The following is a 19,319-nucleotide window of genomic DNA, read 5'->3' on the forward strand; positions in this document are numbered from 1 at the left end:
CTCGTGTAAAGGGGCACTAAATGAATTCAAGCAGGTTTGAGATAAACGTATATCGATCCTAAATGGAAAAATAAATGGAAATACTATAAGGTTAGACTCAATGTACCTGGAGCTTTGCTGTCAATTTTCTAGGTTTCAAATTAGAACCAAAATTCCAAGTTTCCAGGATTTTGCTGGTTCCTGGCTGCCCTATTCTCCTCATTACAAGGAGCCTACTTACCATTCTCATTGCCCCTACAACATTACTATTAGCTCATTGGTTCCCACCATACAGAAGTGACCATATTGGTGGCCGATCTTCACATTCTCTGCTGTTCAGTTCTTTAGTTCTTCCTCACTTGGAAGGTCTGGAAGCCGTTATACCGGACACTGGATTGTCCCTATTACTTCCTAGAATGGATTTTCTCTTGCCTTAGGCCAAGCTCACATAAAACACAAGTTTACCACATATTAAGCATGTATGATACTCAGTAATTTGCAGACAATCAAATACATTGCCTTACGCTGTTTCGCTCATATTTGCATGTATACATTGATATTATTCGATCACGCAGGGTATTACGCATACTGTCATATAAGCCCGGACTTAGTCTGACTGGTTACATAGTACAATAAAGATGATAGAAATACAGAAAAGTTTACCTCTCCGGTCAGCAGGTAGATGATCTCCAAGGTGAAGTTTAATATTCTTTTGGTTATCTCATTGCAGTCCTTCTCCATCCTTAGTTTCGGATGAGAATAGTAGAGAACTGGATGAACTGGAGGGTTCTTGTACTGCCGGCACCTTTATGAAAACAAGGAGTAACTCTAAATCATTCAGCGAAAAGGAAGCGGGGTGGAGCAAACCCAATGGTATCAGAGGCTTGGGTCCTAGATGAATATCTAGAAACCAAAAGTCCTGGAGAGGGTTGCGAAAATTAGATGGATAGTGAAGCTACCAACCAGAAGAACCCATCAACGTTGGGCATGCCAGATATGTGAGGATCAAATAGAAAAAAAACAACTGGTAAACAGGCGCCACTCTCCAATAAAGGTAGTAGGACGGTAGGACACTATATAGTAACATAGTAAGCAAGGCTGAAAAAAAACAATGTCTATCCAGTTCAGCCTGTTTCCACCCCCCTTTGTTGATCCAGAGGAAGGCAAAAAAAAACAAAAACTATGAGGCGGAATCCAATTTACCCCCTTCTTGGGGGAACAAATTCCTTCTCGACTCCATACTAGCAGTCAGAATCCCTGACTCCCAGACCTGAATCAACAACCCCTCCTCTGGTTATTTAATGTCTATATCCTGCAATGTTGCAGCGCTCCAAACAGACGTCTAGCCCCTCTTAAATTCCTCGATTGATTTTGCCATCACCACTTCCTCAGGCAGAGAGTTCCATAATCTCACTCTGCTCTAGTCTAGTATATAGAATATTGAAAAAGAGATAGGCCAACTGCAGATGGCCGGGTCGGATCCCGCTGCGAGAATTCTTGCAGCGGGACCCGACCCGAGCCCCTGAAGGGACCAGTGCGGCACTCACCTCTCCGGATCCGGCTCTCTGATGTGCCGGCGGAGACTCGCACAGAAATAGAGCATACCGCGATTTTTTTTTCCGCGTACATTCGCATAGGATTGCGTATTGTAATGCAATCCTATGCAGGCGGGCAGGGGCTGAAAGTCTGCAGGAAATCCCGCCGCAGAATTTCCGCCCATGTGCAGGGGGCCATAGAAAGTTAAATAAACTACAGAGGGATCGAGATGACTATTTTGGATGTGGAAAAGATCCACATCAGACACCCATAATAAACCAACCACTAGCACCTTAACAGAACAGAAATATACATTAACAACAAAACTATTTCATAGAGTCTTTTCCAGGCGACTCTCCGAGCAAACCACTACCAATTCTCTTCCTTCCCTTATGGACATCCCTATTAACCACCCACCACTTCTTTGACCGACTTCTTTCCTCGCCTTTGACGCTCACCCCAAGGTTCATTAACCATCAAGACCTATACCTTTTACCACCACCGAACTCTCTACTGAAGCGCCACCACTAGACCCAACCCCCTATTTCTCACTGGCCCCAAATTACTATCGCTCAAAATACATCCCAAACTAACAATACAGAGCCAGGTACTATGAATAATCCCTCACAAACCTTTCAACCGCCAAATATATGCCTCCATTAGAAACCTCTACTTAATTTGAGGACAGTAAGAAACTTTATGACGCACTAATTGAGGAAGTCGAATCCCTAAACGTAGACCATCGTTCTGCAACTACTGTTAAACACACCCAACACTCAGTCATGTCCACTCCCTAATCCACCTTAGAGGACTCATCAATTGCTACCCCTAAGAATGGAGCCTGTGGCTCAGAAGAAATACTTCATCGCAACCTTTCCATTTCCCTACCGCTTAACGACTTGGTATCTTTTCTAGAATTTCCGCTGACCTTTTCACCCACCACGACGTACCATGGATGACAAAGACGACACATATCACAAAATATTTTAATTGCATACCCCAAAAAAGACAAAAAAGGAAACTGAACCTAAAAGACACACTAGAAGGGGTGAAAGGGGAAGAATTGCCAAACCAGTGGTAAACAGGAACAAACTGGCACAGTGAAGATTTTCAATCTTTCGTCACGTATTTTGTCCCAAACAGAGGTCAAACTCTTGAGTAAAGGCCTGTCTTCTGCCCAAAATTGAACAAGTTTGATCTAGTCATTGATATCAACACTTTTATTAGATAGCTGACACTAACCCATCATTTCTCTATCCTTCAATTCTACTAATCATAATATTAATACCAATGTAGGTATTCAGGTACCTTCATTCTTACCAACCCCTCTACTCCAGAACCCATTCATACTAACCTTAAAGCAAAATCCTCCTTTTACAGCATACACTGTAAGGGCAGCCATATCAACACCTACGCTTGCTTATTATCTTCAGATTTTAGAAACATTAATAAGTGTTTTACAGTGTGGGAGATATCCTATATGTATTTTCTGTATTTTTGTCAACTGTGAAGATGCTATGTTGTGTTTCCGGTCTGAACCTCTGGGGGAAGGGAACATCACCCCCCCACCTCCACAAGAATTTAAGGAGCAGTGTCTATTGTCCCAATACTGGTCACACCGGTTCTAACTGGCAAAAACCTATCTAGGATTGTCTTTATCTTGGTCAAGCAGAGAGGAGAAACAGGATGTTCTTCTCATGAGACCAAATTCAAGAATGAACTGAGCGTGATCACTGAAGTTCCTCCCAGATGGATGACATCACAAGCTACCTCACAAATACCTCCCTCTGAGAAATGGCCTATCAGCTCACTGTAACTGCTAAATTGCCTGACGTCCTGTGTTGAAACTTATTTAAGTTTTACCCGCGCTTAATAAAGACAGAGACTCTTTTGGGGGCACATGATGTAGGCTTGTGATCTTTGAAAGGCTCTCCAGGCCTGCACATATTATCAAATTTGGAACGCACAGTATATTGAATAGCGAATTTTGCGCTAACAACAGTTAGGAGAAACTTCAGTAGAAAGCAGAAACAAGATCTTGATTCGCTCCTCAAAGATCCAAATCTTGTCATCGGTAACACCGATAAGGGTGGCAGTATCGTCCTACAAGACCGACCTTCCTACATTCAGGAAGCCATGCGTATCTTGGGCGATAGAGAATATTACATTCCATTCAAATCTGACCCTACTGTTTCCACTCAGTGCAAATTCATTAAACTGATCCAAAGAGCACATATAGATCAGGTCATCAGAAGAAATGCAAGAAATTCTCATTATTGAGGTCCCTCGTTTTTTACTATTTTCCACCACCTTCCAGATGTCCATATAGACCCCCTTATTCTGCCCCCCCCACCACCACCATCACCTTATCTCATTATATTGACATTCTCCTTCAATGCTATGCTATTCACTTCTCAAAGACGCACCTTCATTCATAAACAATAGAGATGAGCGAACGTACTCGGATAGGCACTACTCGTCCGAGTAATGTGCCTTATCCGAGTACCGCTGTGCTCGTGCTCAAAGATTCGGGACGCGCTGCGGAGCGGGGAGCTGCAGGGGAGAGCGGGGAGGAACGGAGGGGAGATCTTTCTCTCCTTCTCTCCCGGCCGCTCTGCCCCGCTCCCCGCTCCGACTCACCTGTCAGCAGCGGAGCGTCCCGAATCTTTGAGCACGAGTACAGCGGTACTCGGATAAGGCACATTACTCGGACGAGTAGTGCCTATCCGAGTACGTTCGCTCATCTCTAATAAACAAGCTTTCCAATATCAATTGGAAACCTTCTTACCACTGGGCCACGCCTGACATTACATCACGTTATTCTAATATCCCCCATGACTTAGGTATTGACACCATTTCCGAAGACCACTGCGTCCCTGTAGCACAAAGGAATTTTATTATCCACGGTATTCGGTTCACCCTCAAAAATAAATTTATTTTATATTTAACTCCACTGTATATAAACAAATCAAAAGCTAACACGATGCATACTAGATTCGCACCTAGTTTCGCTAACCTTTATGTAGGTTGGAGAATTGGAGATAGGCCGCAGATCAGAAGGCTTCCATTGCAAAATGGAGCATGGTGCGATTTGTTTTCCAGAGCAGAAGGTCCACAGAACAAAACCCACATGCTGTAATAAAGCTGCGGATCCCCATGCATGCCTATGGGTGACTTAAATTGCAGATCATCCACATGGGAATCCCACACAGATACTGCAATTTAAATCTGCCCGTGGACATATGTCCTCAGACGGCATGTATCGATGTCCCTCTGCAGAATGTGCCACACCTCCCACTCTTTAACCTTTAAGGTAACACCTCTTGTTATTCAACTTTACCCCCAGACTGGGGGTTGCAGCCTTTTCTTAGCCTTAAAGGCTTTATCCTTGCAGTCCATGGCCACTTCCTAATGTACTTTACAGTCCTTTCAGTATATCCACACAAACACCAGTAAGATTCTCCTCAGCGTATACGCAAAGAGGTGAGGTAGATTCTCCTCAGCGTATACGCACAGAGGTGAGGTAGATTCTCCTCAGCGTACGCGCACAGAGGGGAGGGAGACTCTCCTCAGCGTACGCGCACAGAGGGGAGGGAGACTCTCCTCAGCGTACGCGCACAGAGGGGAGGGAGACTCTCCTCAGCGTACGCGCACAGAGGGGAGGGAGACTCTCCTCAGCGTACGCGCACAGAGGGGAGGGAGACTCTCCTCAGCGTACGCGCACAGAGGGGAGGGAGACTCTCCTCAGCGTACGCGCACAGAGGAGAGGGAGACTCTCCTCAGCGTACGCGCACAGAGGGGAGGGAGACTCTCCTCAGCGTACGCGCACAGAGGGGAGGGAGACTCTCCTCAGCGTACGCGCACAGAGGGGAGGGAGACTCTCCTCAGCGTACGCGCACAGAGGGGAGGGAGACTCTCCTCAGCGTACGCGCACAGAGGGGAGGGAGACTCTCCTCAGCGTACGCGCACAGAGGGGAGGGAGACTCTCCTCAGTGTACGCGCACAGAGGGGAGGGAGACTCTCCTCAGCGTATGCGCACAGAGGGGAGGGAGACTCTCCTCAGCGTATGCGCACAGGGGGAGGGAGACTCTCCTCAGCGTATGCGCACAGGGGGAGGGAGACTCTCCTCAGCGTATGCGCACAGGGGGAGGGAGACTCTCCTTAGCGTATGCGCACAGAGGGGAGGGAGACTATCCTCAGTGTATACGCACAGAGGGCAGGGAGACTCTCCTCAGCGTATACGCACAGAGGTGAGGGAGACTCTCCTCAGCGTATACGCACAGAGGTGAGGTAGATTCTCCTCAGCGTATACACACAGAGGTGAGGTAGATTCTCCTCAGCGTATACGCACAGAGGTGAGGTGAATGCTCCTCAGCGTACGCGCACAGAGGGGAGGGAGACTCTCCTCAGCGTACGCGCACAGAGGGGAGGGAGACTCTCCTCAGCGTACGCGCACAGAGGGGAGGGAGACTCTCCTCAGCGTACGCGCACAGAGGGGAGGGAGACTCTCCTCAGCGTACGCGCACAGAGGGGAGGGAGACTCTCCTCAGCGTACGCGCACAGAGGGGAGGGAGACTCTCCTCAGCGTACGCGCACAGAGGGGAGGGAGACTCTCCTCAGCGTACGCGCACAGAATGGAGGGAGACTCTCCTCAGCGTACGCGCACAGAGGGGAGGGAGACTCTCCTCAGCGTACGCGCACAGAAGGGAGGGAGACTCTCCTCAGCGTACGCGCACAGAGGGGAGGGAGACTCTCTTCAGCGTACGCGCACAGAGGGGAGGGAGACGCTCCTCAGTGTACGCGCACAGAGGGGAGGGAGACTCTCCTCAGTGTACGCGCACAGAGGGGAGGGAGACTCTCCTCAGCGTACGCGCACAGAGGAGAGGGAGACTCTCCTCAGCGTACGCGCACAGAGGAGAGGGAGACTCTCCTCAGCGAACGCGCACAGAGGAGAGGGAGACTCTCCTCAGCGTACGCGCACAGAGGAGAGGGAGACTCTCCTCAGCGTATGCGCACAGAGGGGAGGGAGACTCTCCTCAGCGTATGCGCACAGGGGGAGGGAGACTCTCCTTAGCGTATGCGCACAGAGGGGAGGGAGACTCTCCTCAGCGAATACGCACAGAGGGGAGGGAGACTCTCCTAAGTGTATACGCACAGAGGGCAGGGAGACTCTCCTCAGTGTATACGCACAGAGGGGAGGTAGATTCTCCTCAGTATATATGCACAGAGGTGAGGTAGATTCTCCTCAGTATATACACACAGAGCGGAGGTAGATTCTCCTCAGTATATATGCACAGAGGTGAGGTAGATTCTCCTCAGTATGTACACACAGAGCGGAGGTAGATTCTCCTCAGTATATACACACACAGAGGGGAGGCAGATTCTCCTCAGTATATACACACAGAGGTGAGTCAGATTCTCCTCAGTATATACACACAGAGGTGAGTCAGATTCTCCTTAGTATATACACACAGAGGGGAGGGAGATTCTCCTCAGTATATACACATAGAGGTGAGGTAGATTCTCCTCAGTATATACACATAGATGTGAGGTAGATTCTCCTCAATATATACACAAAGATGTGAGGTAGATTCTCCTCAGTATATACACAGAGGTGAGGTAGATTCTCCTCAGTATATACACAGAGGTGAGGTAGATTCTCCTCAGTATATACACAAACACACAGAGGTGAGGTAGATTCTCCTCAGAATATACACAGAGGTGAGGTAGACTCTCCTCAGTACATACACACAGAGGGGAGGTAGATTCTCCTCAGTATATACACATAGAGGTGAGGTAGATTCTCCTCAGTATATACACTTAGAGGGGAGGTAGACTCTCTTCAGTATATACACACACAGAGGTGAGGAAGATTCTCCTCAGTATATACACACAGAGGTGAGGTAGATTCTCCTCAGTATATACACTTAGAGGGGAGGTAGACTCTCTTCAGTATATACACACAGAGGTGAGGAAGATTCTCCTCAGTATATACACACAGAGGTGAGGTAGATTCTCCTCAGTATATACACACAGAGGTGAGGTAGATTCTCCTCAGTATATACACACAGAGGTGAGGTAGACTCTCCTCAGTATATACACACAGAGGTGAGGTAGACTCTCCTCAGTATATACACACAGAGGTGAGGTAGACTCTCCTCAGTATATACACACAGAGGTGAGGTAGACTCTCCTCAGTATATACACACAGAGGTGAGGTAGACTCTCCTCAGTATATACACACAGAGGTGAGGTAGATTCTCCACAGTACATACACATGGAGGTGAGGTAGATTCTCCTCAGTATATACACATAGAGGTGAGGTAGATTCTCCTCAGTATATACACATAGATGTGAGGTAGATTCTCCTCAGTATATACACATAGAGGTGAGGTAGATTCTCCTCAGTATATACACGCAGAGGTGAGATAGATTCTCCTCAGTATATACACACAGAGGTGAGGTAGATTCTCCTCAGTATATACACATAGAGGTGAGGTAGACTCTCCTCAGTACATACACACAGAGGGGAGGTAGATTCTCCTCAGTACATACACATAGAGGGGAGGTAGATTCTCCTTAGTATATACACATAGAGGTGAGGTAGATTCTCCTCGGTATATACACATAGAGGTGAGGAAGATTCTACTCAGTATATACACACAGAGGTGAGGAAGATTCTCCTCAGTATATACACATAGAGGTGAGGAAGACTCTCCCCAGTATATACACACAGAGGGGAGGTAGATTCTCCACAGTACATACACATAGAGGTGAGGTAGATTCTCCTCAGTATATACACATAGAGGAGAGGTAGATTCTCCTCGGTATATACACATAGAGGTTAGTTAGATTCTCCTCAGTATATACACACAGAGATGAGGAAGATTCTCCTCAGTATATACGCAGAGGTGAGGAAGATTCTCCTCAGCATATACACATGGAGTTGAGGTAGATTCTCCTTAGTATATACACATAGAGGTGATGTAGACTCTCCTCAGTATACACATAGAGGTGAGGGAGATTCTCCTCAGTATATACACACAGAGGTGAGGTAGATTCTCCTCAGCATATACACACAGAGGTGAGGTAGACTCTCCTCAGTATATACACACAGAGGTGAGGTAGACTCTCCTCAGTATATACACACAGAGGTGAGGTAGACTCTCCACAGTACATACACATGGAGGTGAGGTAGATTCTCCTCAGTATATACACATAGAGGTGAGGTAGATTCTCCTCAGTATATACACATAGATGTGAGGTAGATTCTCCTCAGTATATACACATAGAGGTGAGGTAGATTCTCCTCAGTATATACACACAGAGGTGAGATAGATTCTCCTCAGTATATACACACAGAGGTGAGGAAGATTCTCCTCAGTATATACACATAGAGGTGAGGAAGACTCTCCCCAGTATATACACACAGAGGGGAGGTAGATTCTCCACAGTACATACACATAGAGGTGAGGTAGATTCTCCTCGGTATATACACATAGAGGTTAGTTAGATTCTCCTCAGTATATACACACAGAGATGAGGAAGATTCTCCTCAGTATATACGCAGAGGTGAGGGAGATTCTCCTCAGTCTATACACATAAAGGTGATGTAGACTCTCCTCAGTATACACATAGAGGTGAGGTGGATTCTCCTCAGTATGTACACATAGAGGGGAGGTAGATTCTCCTCAGTATATACACACAGAGGTTAGTTAGATTCTCCTCAGTATATACACATAGAGGTGAGGTAGATTCTCCTCAGTATATACACATGGAGGTGAGGTAGATTCTCCTCAGTATATACACATAGAGGTGAGGTGGATTCTCCTCAGTATGTACACATAGAGGGGAGGTAGATTCTCCTCAGTATATACACATAGAGGTGAGGGAGATTCTCCTCGGTATATACACACAGAGGTGAGGTAGATTCTCCTCAGTATATACACATTGAGGTGAGGTAGACTCTCCTCAGTATATACACACAGAGGTGAAGTAGATTCTCCACAGTACATACACATAGAGGTGAGGTAGATTCTCCTCAGTATATACACATAGAGGTGAGGTAGATTCTCCTCAGTATATACACACAGAGGTGAGATAGATTCTCCTCAGTATATACACACAGAGGTGAGATAGATTCTCTTCAGTATATACACACAGAGGTGAGGTAGATTCTCCTCAGTATATGCACATAGAGGTGAGGTAGACTCTCCTCAGTACATACACACAGAGGGGAGGTAGATTCTCCTCAGTATATACACATGGAGGTGAGGTGGATTCTCCTCAGTATGTACACATAGAGGGGAGGTAGATTCTCCTCAGTATATACACACAGAGGTTAGTTAGATTCTCCTCAGTATATACACATAGAGGTTAGTTAGATTCTCCTCAGTATATACACATGGAGGTGAGGTAGATTCTCCTCAGTATATACACATAGAGGTGAGGTGGATTCTCCTCAGTATGTACACATAGAGGGGAGGTAGATTCTCCTCAGTATATACACATAGAGGTGAGGGAGATTCTCCTCGGTATATACACACAGAGGTGAGGTAGATTCTCCTCGGTATATACACATAGAGGTGAGGAAGATTCTCCTCAGTATATACACACAGAGGTGAGGAAGATTCTCCTCAGTATATACACATAGAGGTGAGGAAGACTCTCCCCAGTATATACACACAGAGGGGAGGTAGATTCTCCACAGTACATACACATAGAGGTGAGGTAGATTCTCCTCAGTATATACACATAGAGGTGAGGTAGATTCTCCTCAGTATATACACATAGAGGTGAGGTAGACTCTCCTCAGTATATACACACAGAGGTGAAGTAGATTCTCCACAGTACATACACACAGAGGTGAGATAGATTCTCCTCGGTTAATACACATAGAGGTTAGTTAGATTCTCCTCTGTATATACACACAGAGGTGAGGAAGATTCTCCTCAGTATATACACACAGAGGTGAGGGAGATTCTCCTCAGTATATACACACAGAGGTGAGGTAGATTCTCCTCAGTATATACACATAGAGGTGAGGTGGATTCTCCTCAGTATATACACATAGAGGTGAGGTGGATTCTCCTCAGTATATACACATAGAGGTGAGGGAGATACTCCTCAGTATATACACATAGAGGTGAGGGAGATACTCCTCAGTATATACACACAGAGGTTAGTTAGATTCTCCTCAGTATACACACATAGAGGTTAGTTGGATTCTCCTCAGTATATACACATGGAGGTGAGGGAGATTCTCCTCAGTATATACACATAGAGGAGGGGTAGATTCTCCTCAGTATATACACATAGAGGTGGGGTAGATTCTCCTCAGTATATACACACAGAGGTGAGGTGGATTCTCCTCAGTATATACACATGGAGGTGAGGTGGATTCTCCTCAGTATATACACATGGAGGTGAGGTGGATTCTCCTCAGTATATACACATGGAGGTGAGGTGGATTCTCCTCAGTATATACACATGAAGGTGAGGTAGATTCTCCTCAGTATATACACATGGAGGTGAGGTGGATTCTCCTCAGTATATACACATGGAGGTGAGGTAGATTCTCCTCAGTATATACACACGGAGGTTAGTTAGATTCTCCTCAGTATATACACACAGAGGTGAGGTAGATTCTCCTCAGTATATACACATAGGGGTGAGTTAGATTCTCCTCAGTATATACACAGACAGGTGAGGTAGATTCTCCTCAGTATATACACACAGAGGTGAGGTAGATTCTCCTCAGTATATACACATAGAGGTTAGTTAGATTCTCCTCAGTATATACACATAGAGGTGAGGTAGATTCTCCTCAGTATATACACATAGAGGTGAGGGAGATTCTCCTCAGTATATACACATAGAGGTGAGGGAGATTCTCCTCAGTATATACACATAGAGGTGAGGTGGATTCTCCTCAGTATATACACATAGAGGTGAGGTGGATTCTCCTCAGTATATACACATAGAGGTGAGGTGGATTCTCCTCAGTATATACACATGGAGGTGAGGTAGATTCTCCTCAGTATATACACATAGAGGTTAGTTAGATTCTCCTCAGTATATACACATAGAGGTGAGGTAGATTCTCCTCAGTATATACACGTAGGGGTGAGGTGGATTCTCCTCAGTATATACACACAGAGGTGAGGGAGATTCTCCTCAGTATATACACATAGAGGTGAGGTAGACTCTCCTCAGTATATACACATAGAGGTGAGGTAGATTCTCTTCAGTATATACACATAGAGGTGAGGGAGATTCTCCTCAGTATGTACACATAGAGGTGAGGGAGATTCTCCTCGGTATATACACACACAGTGGTCAGGTGGACTCTCCTCAGTATATACACACAGATGTAAAGAACGGTCGCACCAAATTTCACTTTTGTGCGGTACAGATGTGTTATTAGTTACATTACATAGGGGGGGGGGGGGTCACTTTTGCACTTAAAATGCTCATGTCAAATTTCATGTTTGTATGACATTGGGAAGTTAGAGAATAAGTGGCGAGTCAATCAGTCAGCCTGTCAGTGAGGGCTTACTCCCACATATATATATATATATATATATATATATATATACACACACACAGACACACACATATACATGTAGCATCAGTTGAATGTTTTTTTTGTTGCACACAAGGTGCGTGTGAAAATGGTACAGTAAAAAAAAAACACACTTGCATGTGCGAATACTTAATGCCAATAAATACACATAATGGGAAACGTAGCATCCACTGTAATAAGCACATGGACCCTGTCTGACCCTCCACCGCCTCTTACCTGCCGGCCGGAGTCACAGGCAGAGCTCTGATATCAATATATATATATCCTCTGGCTGATAACAGAGACAATAGCAGGGGCCAGGACCTGATACACTGGATAGGACCTGTGATGATGTCACCGTCATGTGATCAGCACCTGAGGGGGTGGAGCTCAGCAGTGAGTAGAAGTGGTTACATGTGACACGAGGAGGTGGAGCTTCTGTGCTTTGAATGAAGGAAAGAAATTGCAGATATGATTGGCTCGCAGCTCTTTCATTCATGCATCGCCGTGGCTGTATGAGGCTGTTTTTTGCAGAACGAGTTGTCTTTTTCAGTAGTACCGTATATACCGGCGTATAAGACGACTTTTGAACCCCGAAAAATCTGCTCTGAAGTCGCGGGTCGTCTTATGCGCCGGTAATACAAAAAAAAAAAGTGTAAAAAAAAAAAATCATTACTCACCTCCCCCGGCGTTCTGTCGCGCTCCGGCAGGATGTCGCTCGCTCCTCGTCCCCGGCGCAGCATTGCTTTCTGAATGCGGGGCTTGAAATCCCCGCTTCCAGAACGCCGGGGGAGGTGAGTAATGATTTTTTTTTCCTCCACTGTAATACCGGCGTATAAGGTGAAAGTTGGGGGGTCGTCTTATACGCCCCGTCGCCTTATACGCCGGTATATACGGTAGTATATAATGTATCATATAATGGACTGAAAAACTTTTAAGTGGAGTGAAGTGGAAAAAAAATTATATAAAATTATCTCCCGCCATTTTCTGACGGCCATCACTTTTTTATTTTGCATAGGCTCATTTTTTTGCGAGACTTCCGGTAGTTTCTATTGGTACCGTTTTGGAGTACATATAACTATTTGATCGCTTTTTATTACATTTTTTCTTAAAGACGGGATGACCAAAAAAAGCACAAATCTGGCGATGTTTTTTTTTTTCTTTCTTGTAGGGTAAATAATGCGTTACTTTGATAGATCGGACTTTACGGATGCAGCAATACCAAATATTGTTTATGTTTTAGTTTTTAGATTGCTTTATTATAAATATGGCAAAGGACGGGGGGGGGGGGGTTAAAACTTTTATTACCTTTATTTTTATTTTTTTTATAAATAATAAAAATCTTTTAAGCTAATTCTTACATTTTCTTTTAGTCCCCCTAGGAGACAAGTTGCAATTCTTTCATCGCTCCTGCAGGATGATGGAGTGCCATTGCATTACATCATACCGCAATCTAACAGGCATTCTATTAAGCTCTGCCACAGGTAAGGCTTAATAGACACTCTGTAATGGCAGCCCTGTAATGGCAACCACACGGCTGCCCTCGATCTTATCACGGGGGGGCAGTGTGGGACCCCTGAACATCGATTGGGACATTTAACTGCAGCGGTCAGCATTGACAGTGGCATTTAAAGGGTTAACAGCTCCGCTCAGCGGCACTGCTTATTGGAGCTATGGCCAGGCGAGTGTCAGCTGTAAGAAACAGCCAGAACCCGCATTGTATGGAGCGGGATAGACCCGCGATCCCCCTCTATTCATATGCAGACCTGCAGGACTGTCTATTACACTAACTGATGTTTTCCATTACAAAGGTGCCACAGGCTTTTACAGGGTTCTCGCCCTTTGAATTGGTCTATGGGCGTCACCCAAGGGGGCTGCTAGACATTGCCAAGGAAACATGGTAAATGGAGTAGACTCCCTACAAGAGTATCATTGAGCATGTGGAATACAGGACCACATTGCTACGGTAATGCCTATTGTTAGAGAACACCTGCAGGCGGCACAAGAGGCCCAAAGGAGGGTGTAAAATCTGTCTGCCAAGATTTGAGAATTTTACCCTGGGGACCGTGTCCTGATCTTGGTGACCACAGTCAAAAATACATTTTTCGCTAAATGGCAAGGCCTCTATAAGGTCATAGAGAAGGTTGGGGAAGTTAAATTATAAAGTATACCAGCTGGGCAAAAGAAAGCCATACAGGAATTACCATGTAAATTTAATTAAGCCCTGATAGACAGAGAATCTTGCCTTCTAAGAAGGTAAAGCCGAAGTGACTCGTACCTGTTGTTACGTTCGTGTGGGCAAATAAGCACCAGGCCCACACGAACGTGACCCAAAGACACGGGTTAGGGAAAACTGACCCTGTGCTGCAGGGAAGATGACTTGGCCCTACCTACAAGCAGAGCGATCGCCTCAATAAAAGCGGCCCCATGCTGGAACTTCGGCCCCGCTCTCCCTGAAAGGACTGACACATTAAATACACAAACTCACAGAACTTCAATTTTTCCTCGAATATAGACTCGGCAAGTCTCAGGGTAATGCGGATGCCTTGTCGAGGGTGCATTGTTTGATGGGTAAAGTTACCCTGCCCTTTGGTATAGAGAAGAGGTGGGGTGGATATTTATATCTCACCCAGACACTATTGGGCCTCTGGATAGTTGACCTTGCTCATATTCCTGGTCTGTTCCCCTGTCCTGACACGTTTTGCTGTTAATTAGGTTCAGTAGAAAAGCCTGACTCTGCCACTGCACCACAATGTAATTATTGCGTTTCCCAGCCTTGATCTAGCTCCTCTCCTCCTTCTCCGCTACAAGTGACTTGAAGACTTTCTCATAACTACTCCTGGCTTCTCTCCTAATGACGCTACCCATTTCCTCCATCTGTACGGTGACCTGAGACTTCCTGGTAACAACTCCTGGCTATCCTGACTACTCTCTAGTGACCTGCATAGTTATTACACACACGGCTCCTATCCACTCTACACTTAGCCTGGGTGGGGTAGGGATCCAGTCAAGAGCTTTCTTGCGGGTTTCAGTGAGCTCAGCTGAAAACACTGAGCTCATTACTGGGACATAAAAGACTGCAAGGCCATGCAGTCAGGGTCAGAGCCTGTAAGTGAGTGCAACTACTGTGGGTTCCTGATTAATGCTCACTGCAAGTCAGTCTTGGGTGAGAAGAACCTAAGGTACAGCTGGTGCCTTGCTGTGTTATGGTTTCTTTTGTGTTCCATTTTGCACTTAAGCTCAAGGGCCGCCAGTGGCTGCTGTTTCGTTGTGTTACCTGTTATTACTGAAAGTAAGAAAAAGTAAAGCAACTTGAACTTTTATTGGGGCTAAGTGAGCCTCTGTGATGTTGTCAACCAACCCTCTACACAGACATTGCTACAATGTAAATTCAAAAAATAAATTAATAGAAAAAAATAAATTGTGTATGCCTTTACGTATGTATGCATACGTACTTGAATGTGTGCTTATCATCAGGGACAGCTGTGTCAGTGTGTCTGGAGGACTAAAAAAACCTCCAGACACTTGAGTTCTGTGCTGCAGGTGTAGTGGCCCAGACAGTCCTCCAGAATAGCCACCCAATGTTTGTCCAGTGACACCTGCCTATGTGCTTCCAGGAGGCATAGGAGGTGCCTTATGTGTGAGAAACCCTGTTTCTCCCTTTCCTAAGCTAAAAGCTTGATAAACAGCTGGTTGCTTATTGGCTGGATGTTATGTCCTCACTGATTGGTAGAGGGGTGGCAGCTAGAGTTCAGAGCAGGAAACTATACAAGGAGCCTCTATGCTGAGGGGGAGGAGAGGAGAGAAAGTGCGGGAGAAATGCAGGAAGTGAAGGAGGAGTCAGTGCAGTGAAGAGTAGTCAGTCTGCAGAGGGAGTCGTTGGAGGAGGTAGTGCAGGTAGGAGGTCTGCAATGCAAGCAGCTGAATCAAGCATTTATCTTCAGGGAAGCCAGGATTTACCAGCTCCCGATTCTTACCAGCAGTGTGGAGTCTTCTTTTTCCACTGATCTGTCCAAGCATTATAGAGTTTTCTAGCAACTCTGCCCGCATTACATTGCCAAAATACATGAGTCTGAATTGGGTCATCTTGCCCTCCAGTGATATATCAGGTCTTATACAATTCAGGACTTCTCTGTTTGTTATGCTCGCCATCCAGGGCATATGCAGCAGCTTTCACCAGCACCACAGCTCCAACGCATCAATCCTCCTTCTATCAGCTTTTTTCACAGTCCAGCTTTCACATCCATACATGGCTATGAGGAAAATGGTGATTTGCACTATCTTGCTTTTAGTTGCTATACCAATATCCCTGCTTTTCCAGATTTTGTTCATGTTTAGCATTGTGCTTCGTGCTAATGCTATCCTATGTTTTATTTCTTGCATAGATTCTCCAGCCAAGGAAGAAGAAGTCTCGCCTGTATTCTATGACCTCATTGTCAAATTTGATTTGAATTTGGCCATTTTTTGCAGTTGTCATAGTTTTAGTCTCCTTTAAATTCAGGTAGAGGCCCATTTTTTCACTTTCAGTTTTAATCTTACATATCAGCTGCTTTAGACCTGCTTCTGTAATCCACATAATGGAGATTGTTGATGTTTCTTCCACCTAATTTCAACCCGATTTTCAATTCACCTAGGTCCATTTTACGCATGATCACTTCCGCATATATGCTAAACAAGGGTGAGAGGATGCAGCCCTGTCGGAGCCTTTGCCGATCCCAATCTAATCTGTGTTCCCATACTGTGTTCTCACAGTGGCTTCTTGAGTGGTATAACGTGATTTTTATCAGCTTGACTAGATGTGCCGATAGGCCCAGCTCTTGTAGGGCCTGTTATAAGTTGTCATGGTCGAAACAGTCAAAGGCCTTGGGGTAGTCGATGAAGCACATGTAGATATTCTTTTGGTATTCTCTAGCTTTTTCCATGGTCCAACGCAGATTTGCAATATGGTCGCAGGTGCCACGTGCATGCCGAATGCCTGCCTGTGAAGCAACAGGACAGCAGTACAACCAGAAGATGCACAAGAAAGATGTTTAACAGAGAAAAACAAAACGGTGAGGAAGTTGACCAAGACGGGAATGGTTATATTTTTCACCGGCAACTGGTCGTGTGTACTGCTGTATGTGCAAACTGATGAATCCAAATATAACCCAGCTTAATGCTGATAGATTCTGCGATTGGAAGCATGCAACAAGCCATTTGTGTGAATATGAACAGTCGAAGAAACACGTGGAATCTATCATGGCATTTGCACAAAAGTCAGTGGAAAAAGGTCATGTTGACATGAAACATGCCAAAAAAGTTGGAGAAATGGCTAACTATTGGAAAGAAATTCTAAAACGCTCAGTCTCTGTCATTACATTTCTATGCGAATGCGGTTTGGCACTCTGGGGAAGAGAAGAAAAAGTCGGATGCCCTCCAAATGTAAACTGCCTTGGAATGTTAGAGCTTCTAGCAGAATATGATGAAATTGTACGTTTACACGTTCAGAATCACACAACTAGAAGATCCGGACACACCAACTATTTATCATCAACTATCTACAACAAACAGTATTACTCCATATTGCTTGATTCATCATCCGATGAAGGGCACATCGACCAGCTATCATTGGTATTTCGATATATAGAGAACGGGGTGCCAGTAGAATGATTTGTACAATTTCTGCCAAATCAAGGTCACTTGGCAGAGAAAATGCAACAAGGATTGACAAAATTTCTTAACGGACATGGAATAGATATTAAAGACTGTCGAAGTCAGTCATATGAGAATGCAGCAGCCATGAGTGGGAAATTCAATGGTCTTCAAGCCAAGATTAGAGGAGAAAATCCTAAAACAATCTGGGTACCTTTTGCTGCCCACAGCTTAAATCTTGTGGGAAAAGAAGAAGCTGAGTGCTGTTAAACAGCTGTCTGATTTTTCTGCTTTCTTGAGGAGCTCTACGTATTCTTCACTGCTTCAGATCATCTGTTTGAAATATTACCAAAGGCGCTTAAGTCGGCCATGAAATGTGAAGGGAAAGGAAATCAGTTTTCTCTACCTCAAAGAATTTCTACAACGCAATGGTCTTGCCGGGCTGATGTTACAAAATCTCCTGTGCACGGGTACACAGCTATTGCAGATACTCTAATATTGCAGTTGCACCGTGACTGGCCCGTATGATCAGATGTCTATGTTGGAGACTGGAATATACGCCACATTCTGGAACGGCATTCTTCAAGCTTCCAACAAAACAAATTTGTGTCTACAAAACCCACACCTGGATTTGAAGACTGTCGTTGCTGTTCTACAATCTTTGCAATCTGATGTGCAATCAACGCAAAACTCCTTCGCTGACTATGAACATCAGGGAGCCCAGTTGTCCAGTACAAATGAGTACCGGCAACGACGCCAGCATAAAGTACACATTCGTTTATGACCCCTGTATTGTGACAGTCCTTCTGGGGTTGAGCTCTCCGCTTCTGATAATTTCCTCCTTCCTACAAACCATTGATCAGTTCTCAGCTTTGCTTGAACGGCGACTTCCTGCTTACGAGTTAATTTTCTCACGGTTAGATTTTCTTGGCAAACTAGACATCCTTACTTCTATAGAGATTCGCTCCGAAGCCAAGAAGCTGGTGAGTCATTATCCCGACGATCCCAAGAATTACCTGGAAGATGAGCTGATTCGGTTTGCCTAGTTCTTGAAAGTTTTTTTTTTTTAGACAATGACTCTATCACCTGTTATGAATTATTCCTCTACAAACTATTACATGATAGAAACATAAAGGATACCTCTTATAACATGCAAATTTCCTTAAGACTCTACCTTTCCATGATGGGTACGAATAGTACTGCACAGCGATCCTTCTCAAAAATAAAACTCATCCAGAACAGATAAAGAACATCAATGACTGAAGTTAAACTGAAGTTCATTACAATCATAGAATGGTAGAGTTGGAAGGGACCTCCAGGGTCATCTGGTCCAACCTCCTGCTCAGTGCAGGATTGATAGATATTTGTCCAGCCTTTGTTTGAATACTTCCATTGAAGGAGAACTCGCCACCTCCCGTGGCAACCTGTTCCACTCATTGATCGCCCTTGTCACTATCTAATCTCTGTCTCCTAACTTTGAGTTTCATCCCATTGCTCCTAGTCTTTCTTTGTACAAATAAAAATAGGGCTGATCCCTCTGCACTGTGACAGCCCTTCAGATATATGTAGGCTATTAAGTCTCCTCTCAGCCTTCTTTTTTACAAGCTAA

At 45.0% G+C, this 19,319-nt stretch overlaps 2 protein-coding genes across 2 annotated transcripts in view; both read right to left on the reverse strand.

The window, feature by feature from the left end:
* Window positions 1-12,431, reverse strand: part of LOC136615698 (zinc finger protein 420-like) — a 39,140-nt gene extending 26,709 nt beyond the window's left edge. Inside the window, exons 1-2 of the mRNA XM_066594177.1 lie at window positions 12,317-12,431; window positions 643-784 (exon numbers count right to left, since the gene is read on the reverse strand). Coding sequence (XP_066450274.1) covers window positions 643-720 — 78 coding nt within the window. The 5' untranslated portion in view covers window positions 721-784; window positions 12,317-12,431. The remainder of the gene's footprint in view (window positions 1-642; window positions 785-12,316) is intronic.
* Window positions 1-19,319, reverse strand: part of LOC136612439 (zinc finger protein 721-like) — a 564,334-nt gene that overhangs the window by 201,751 nt on the left and 343,264 nt on the right. The window lies entirely within an intron of this gene.

This window comes from Eleutherodactylus coqui, chromosome 1, assembly GCF_035609145.1.
Source record: "Eleutherodactylus coqui strain aEleCoq1 chromosome 1, aEleCoq1.hap1, whole genome shotgun sequence".
NCBI classification, from domain to species: domain Eukaryota; kingdom Metazoa; phylum Chordata; class Amphibia; order Anura; family Eleutherodactylidae; genus Eleutherodactylus; species Eleutherodactylus coqui.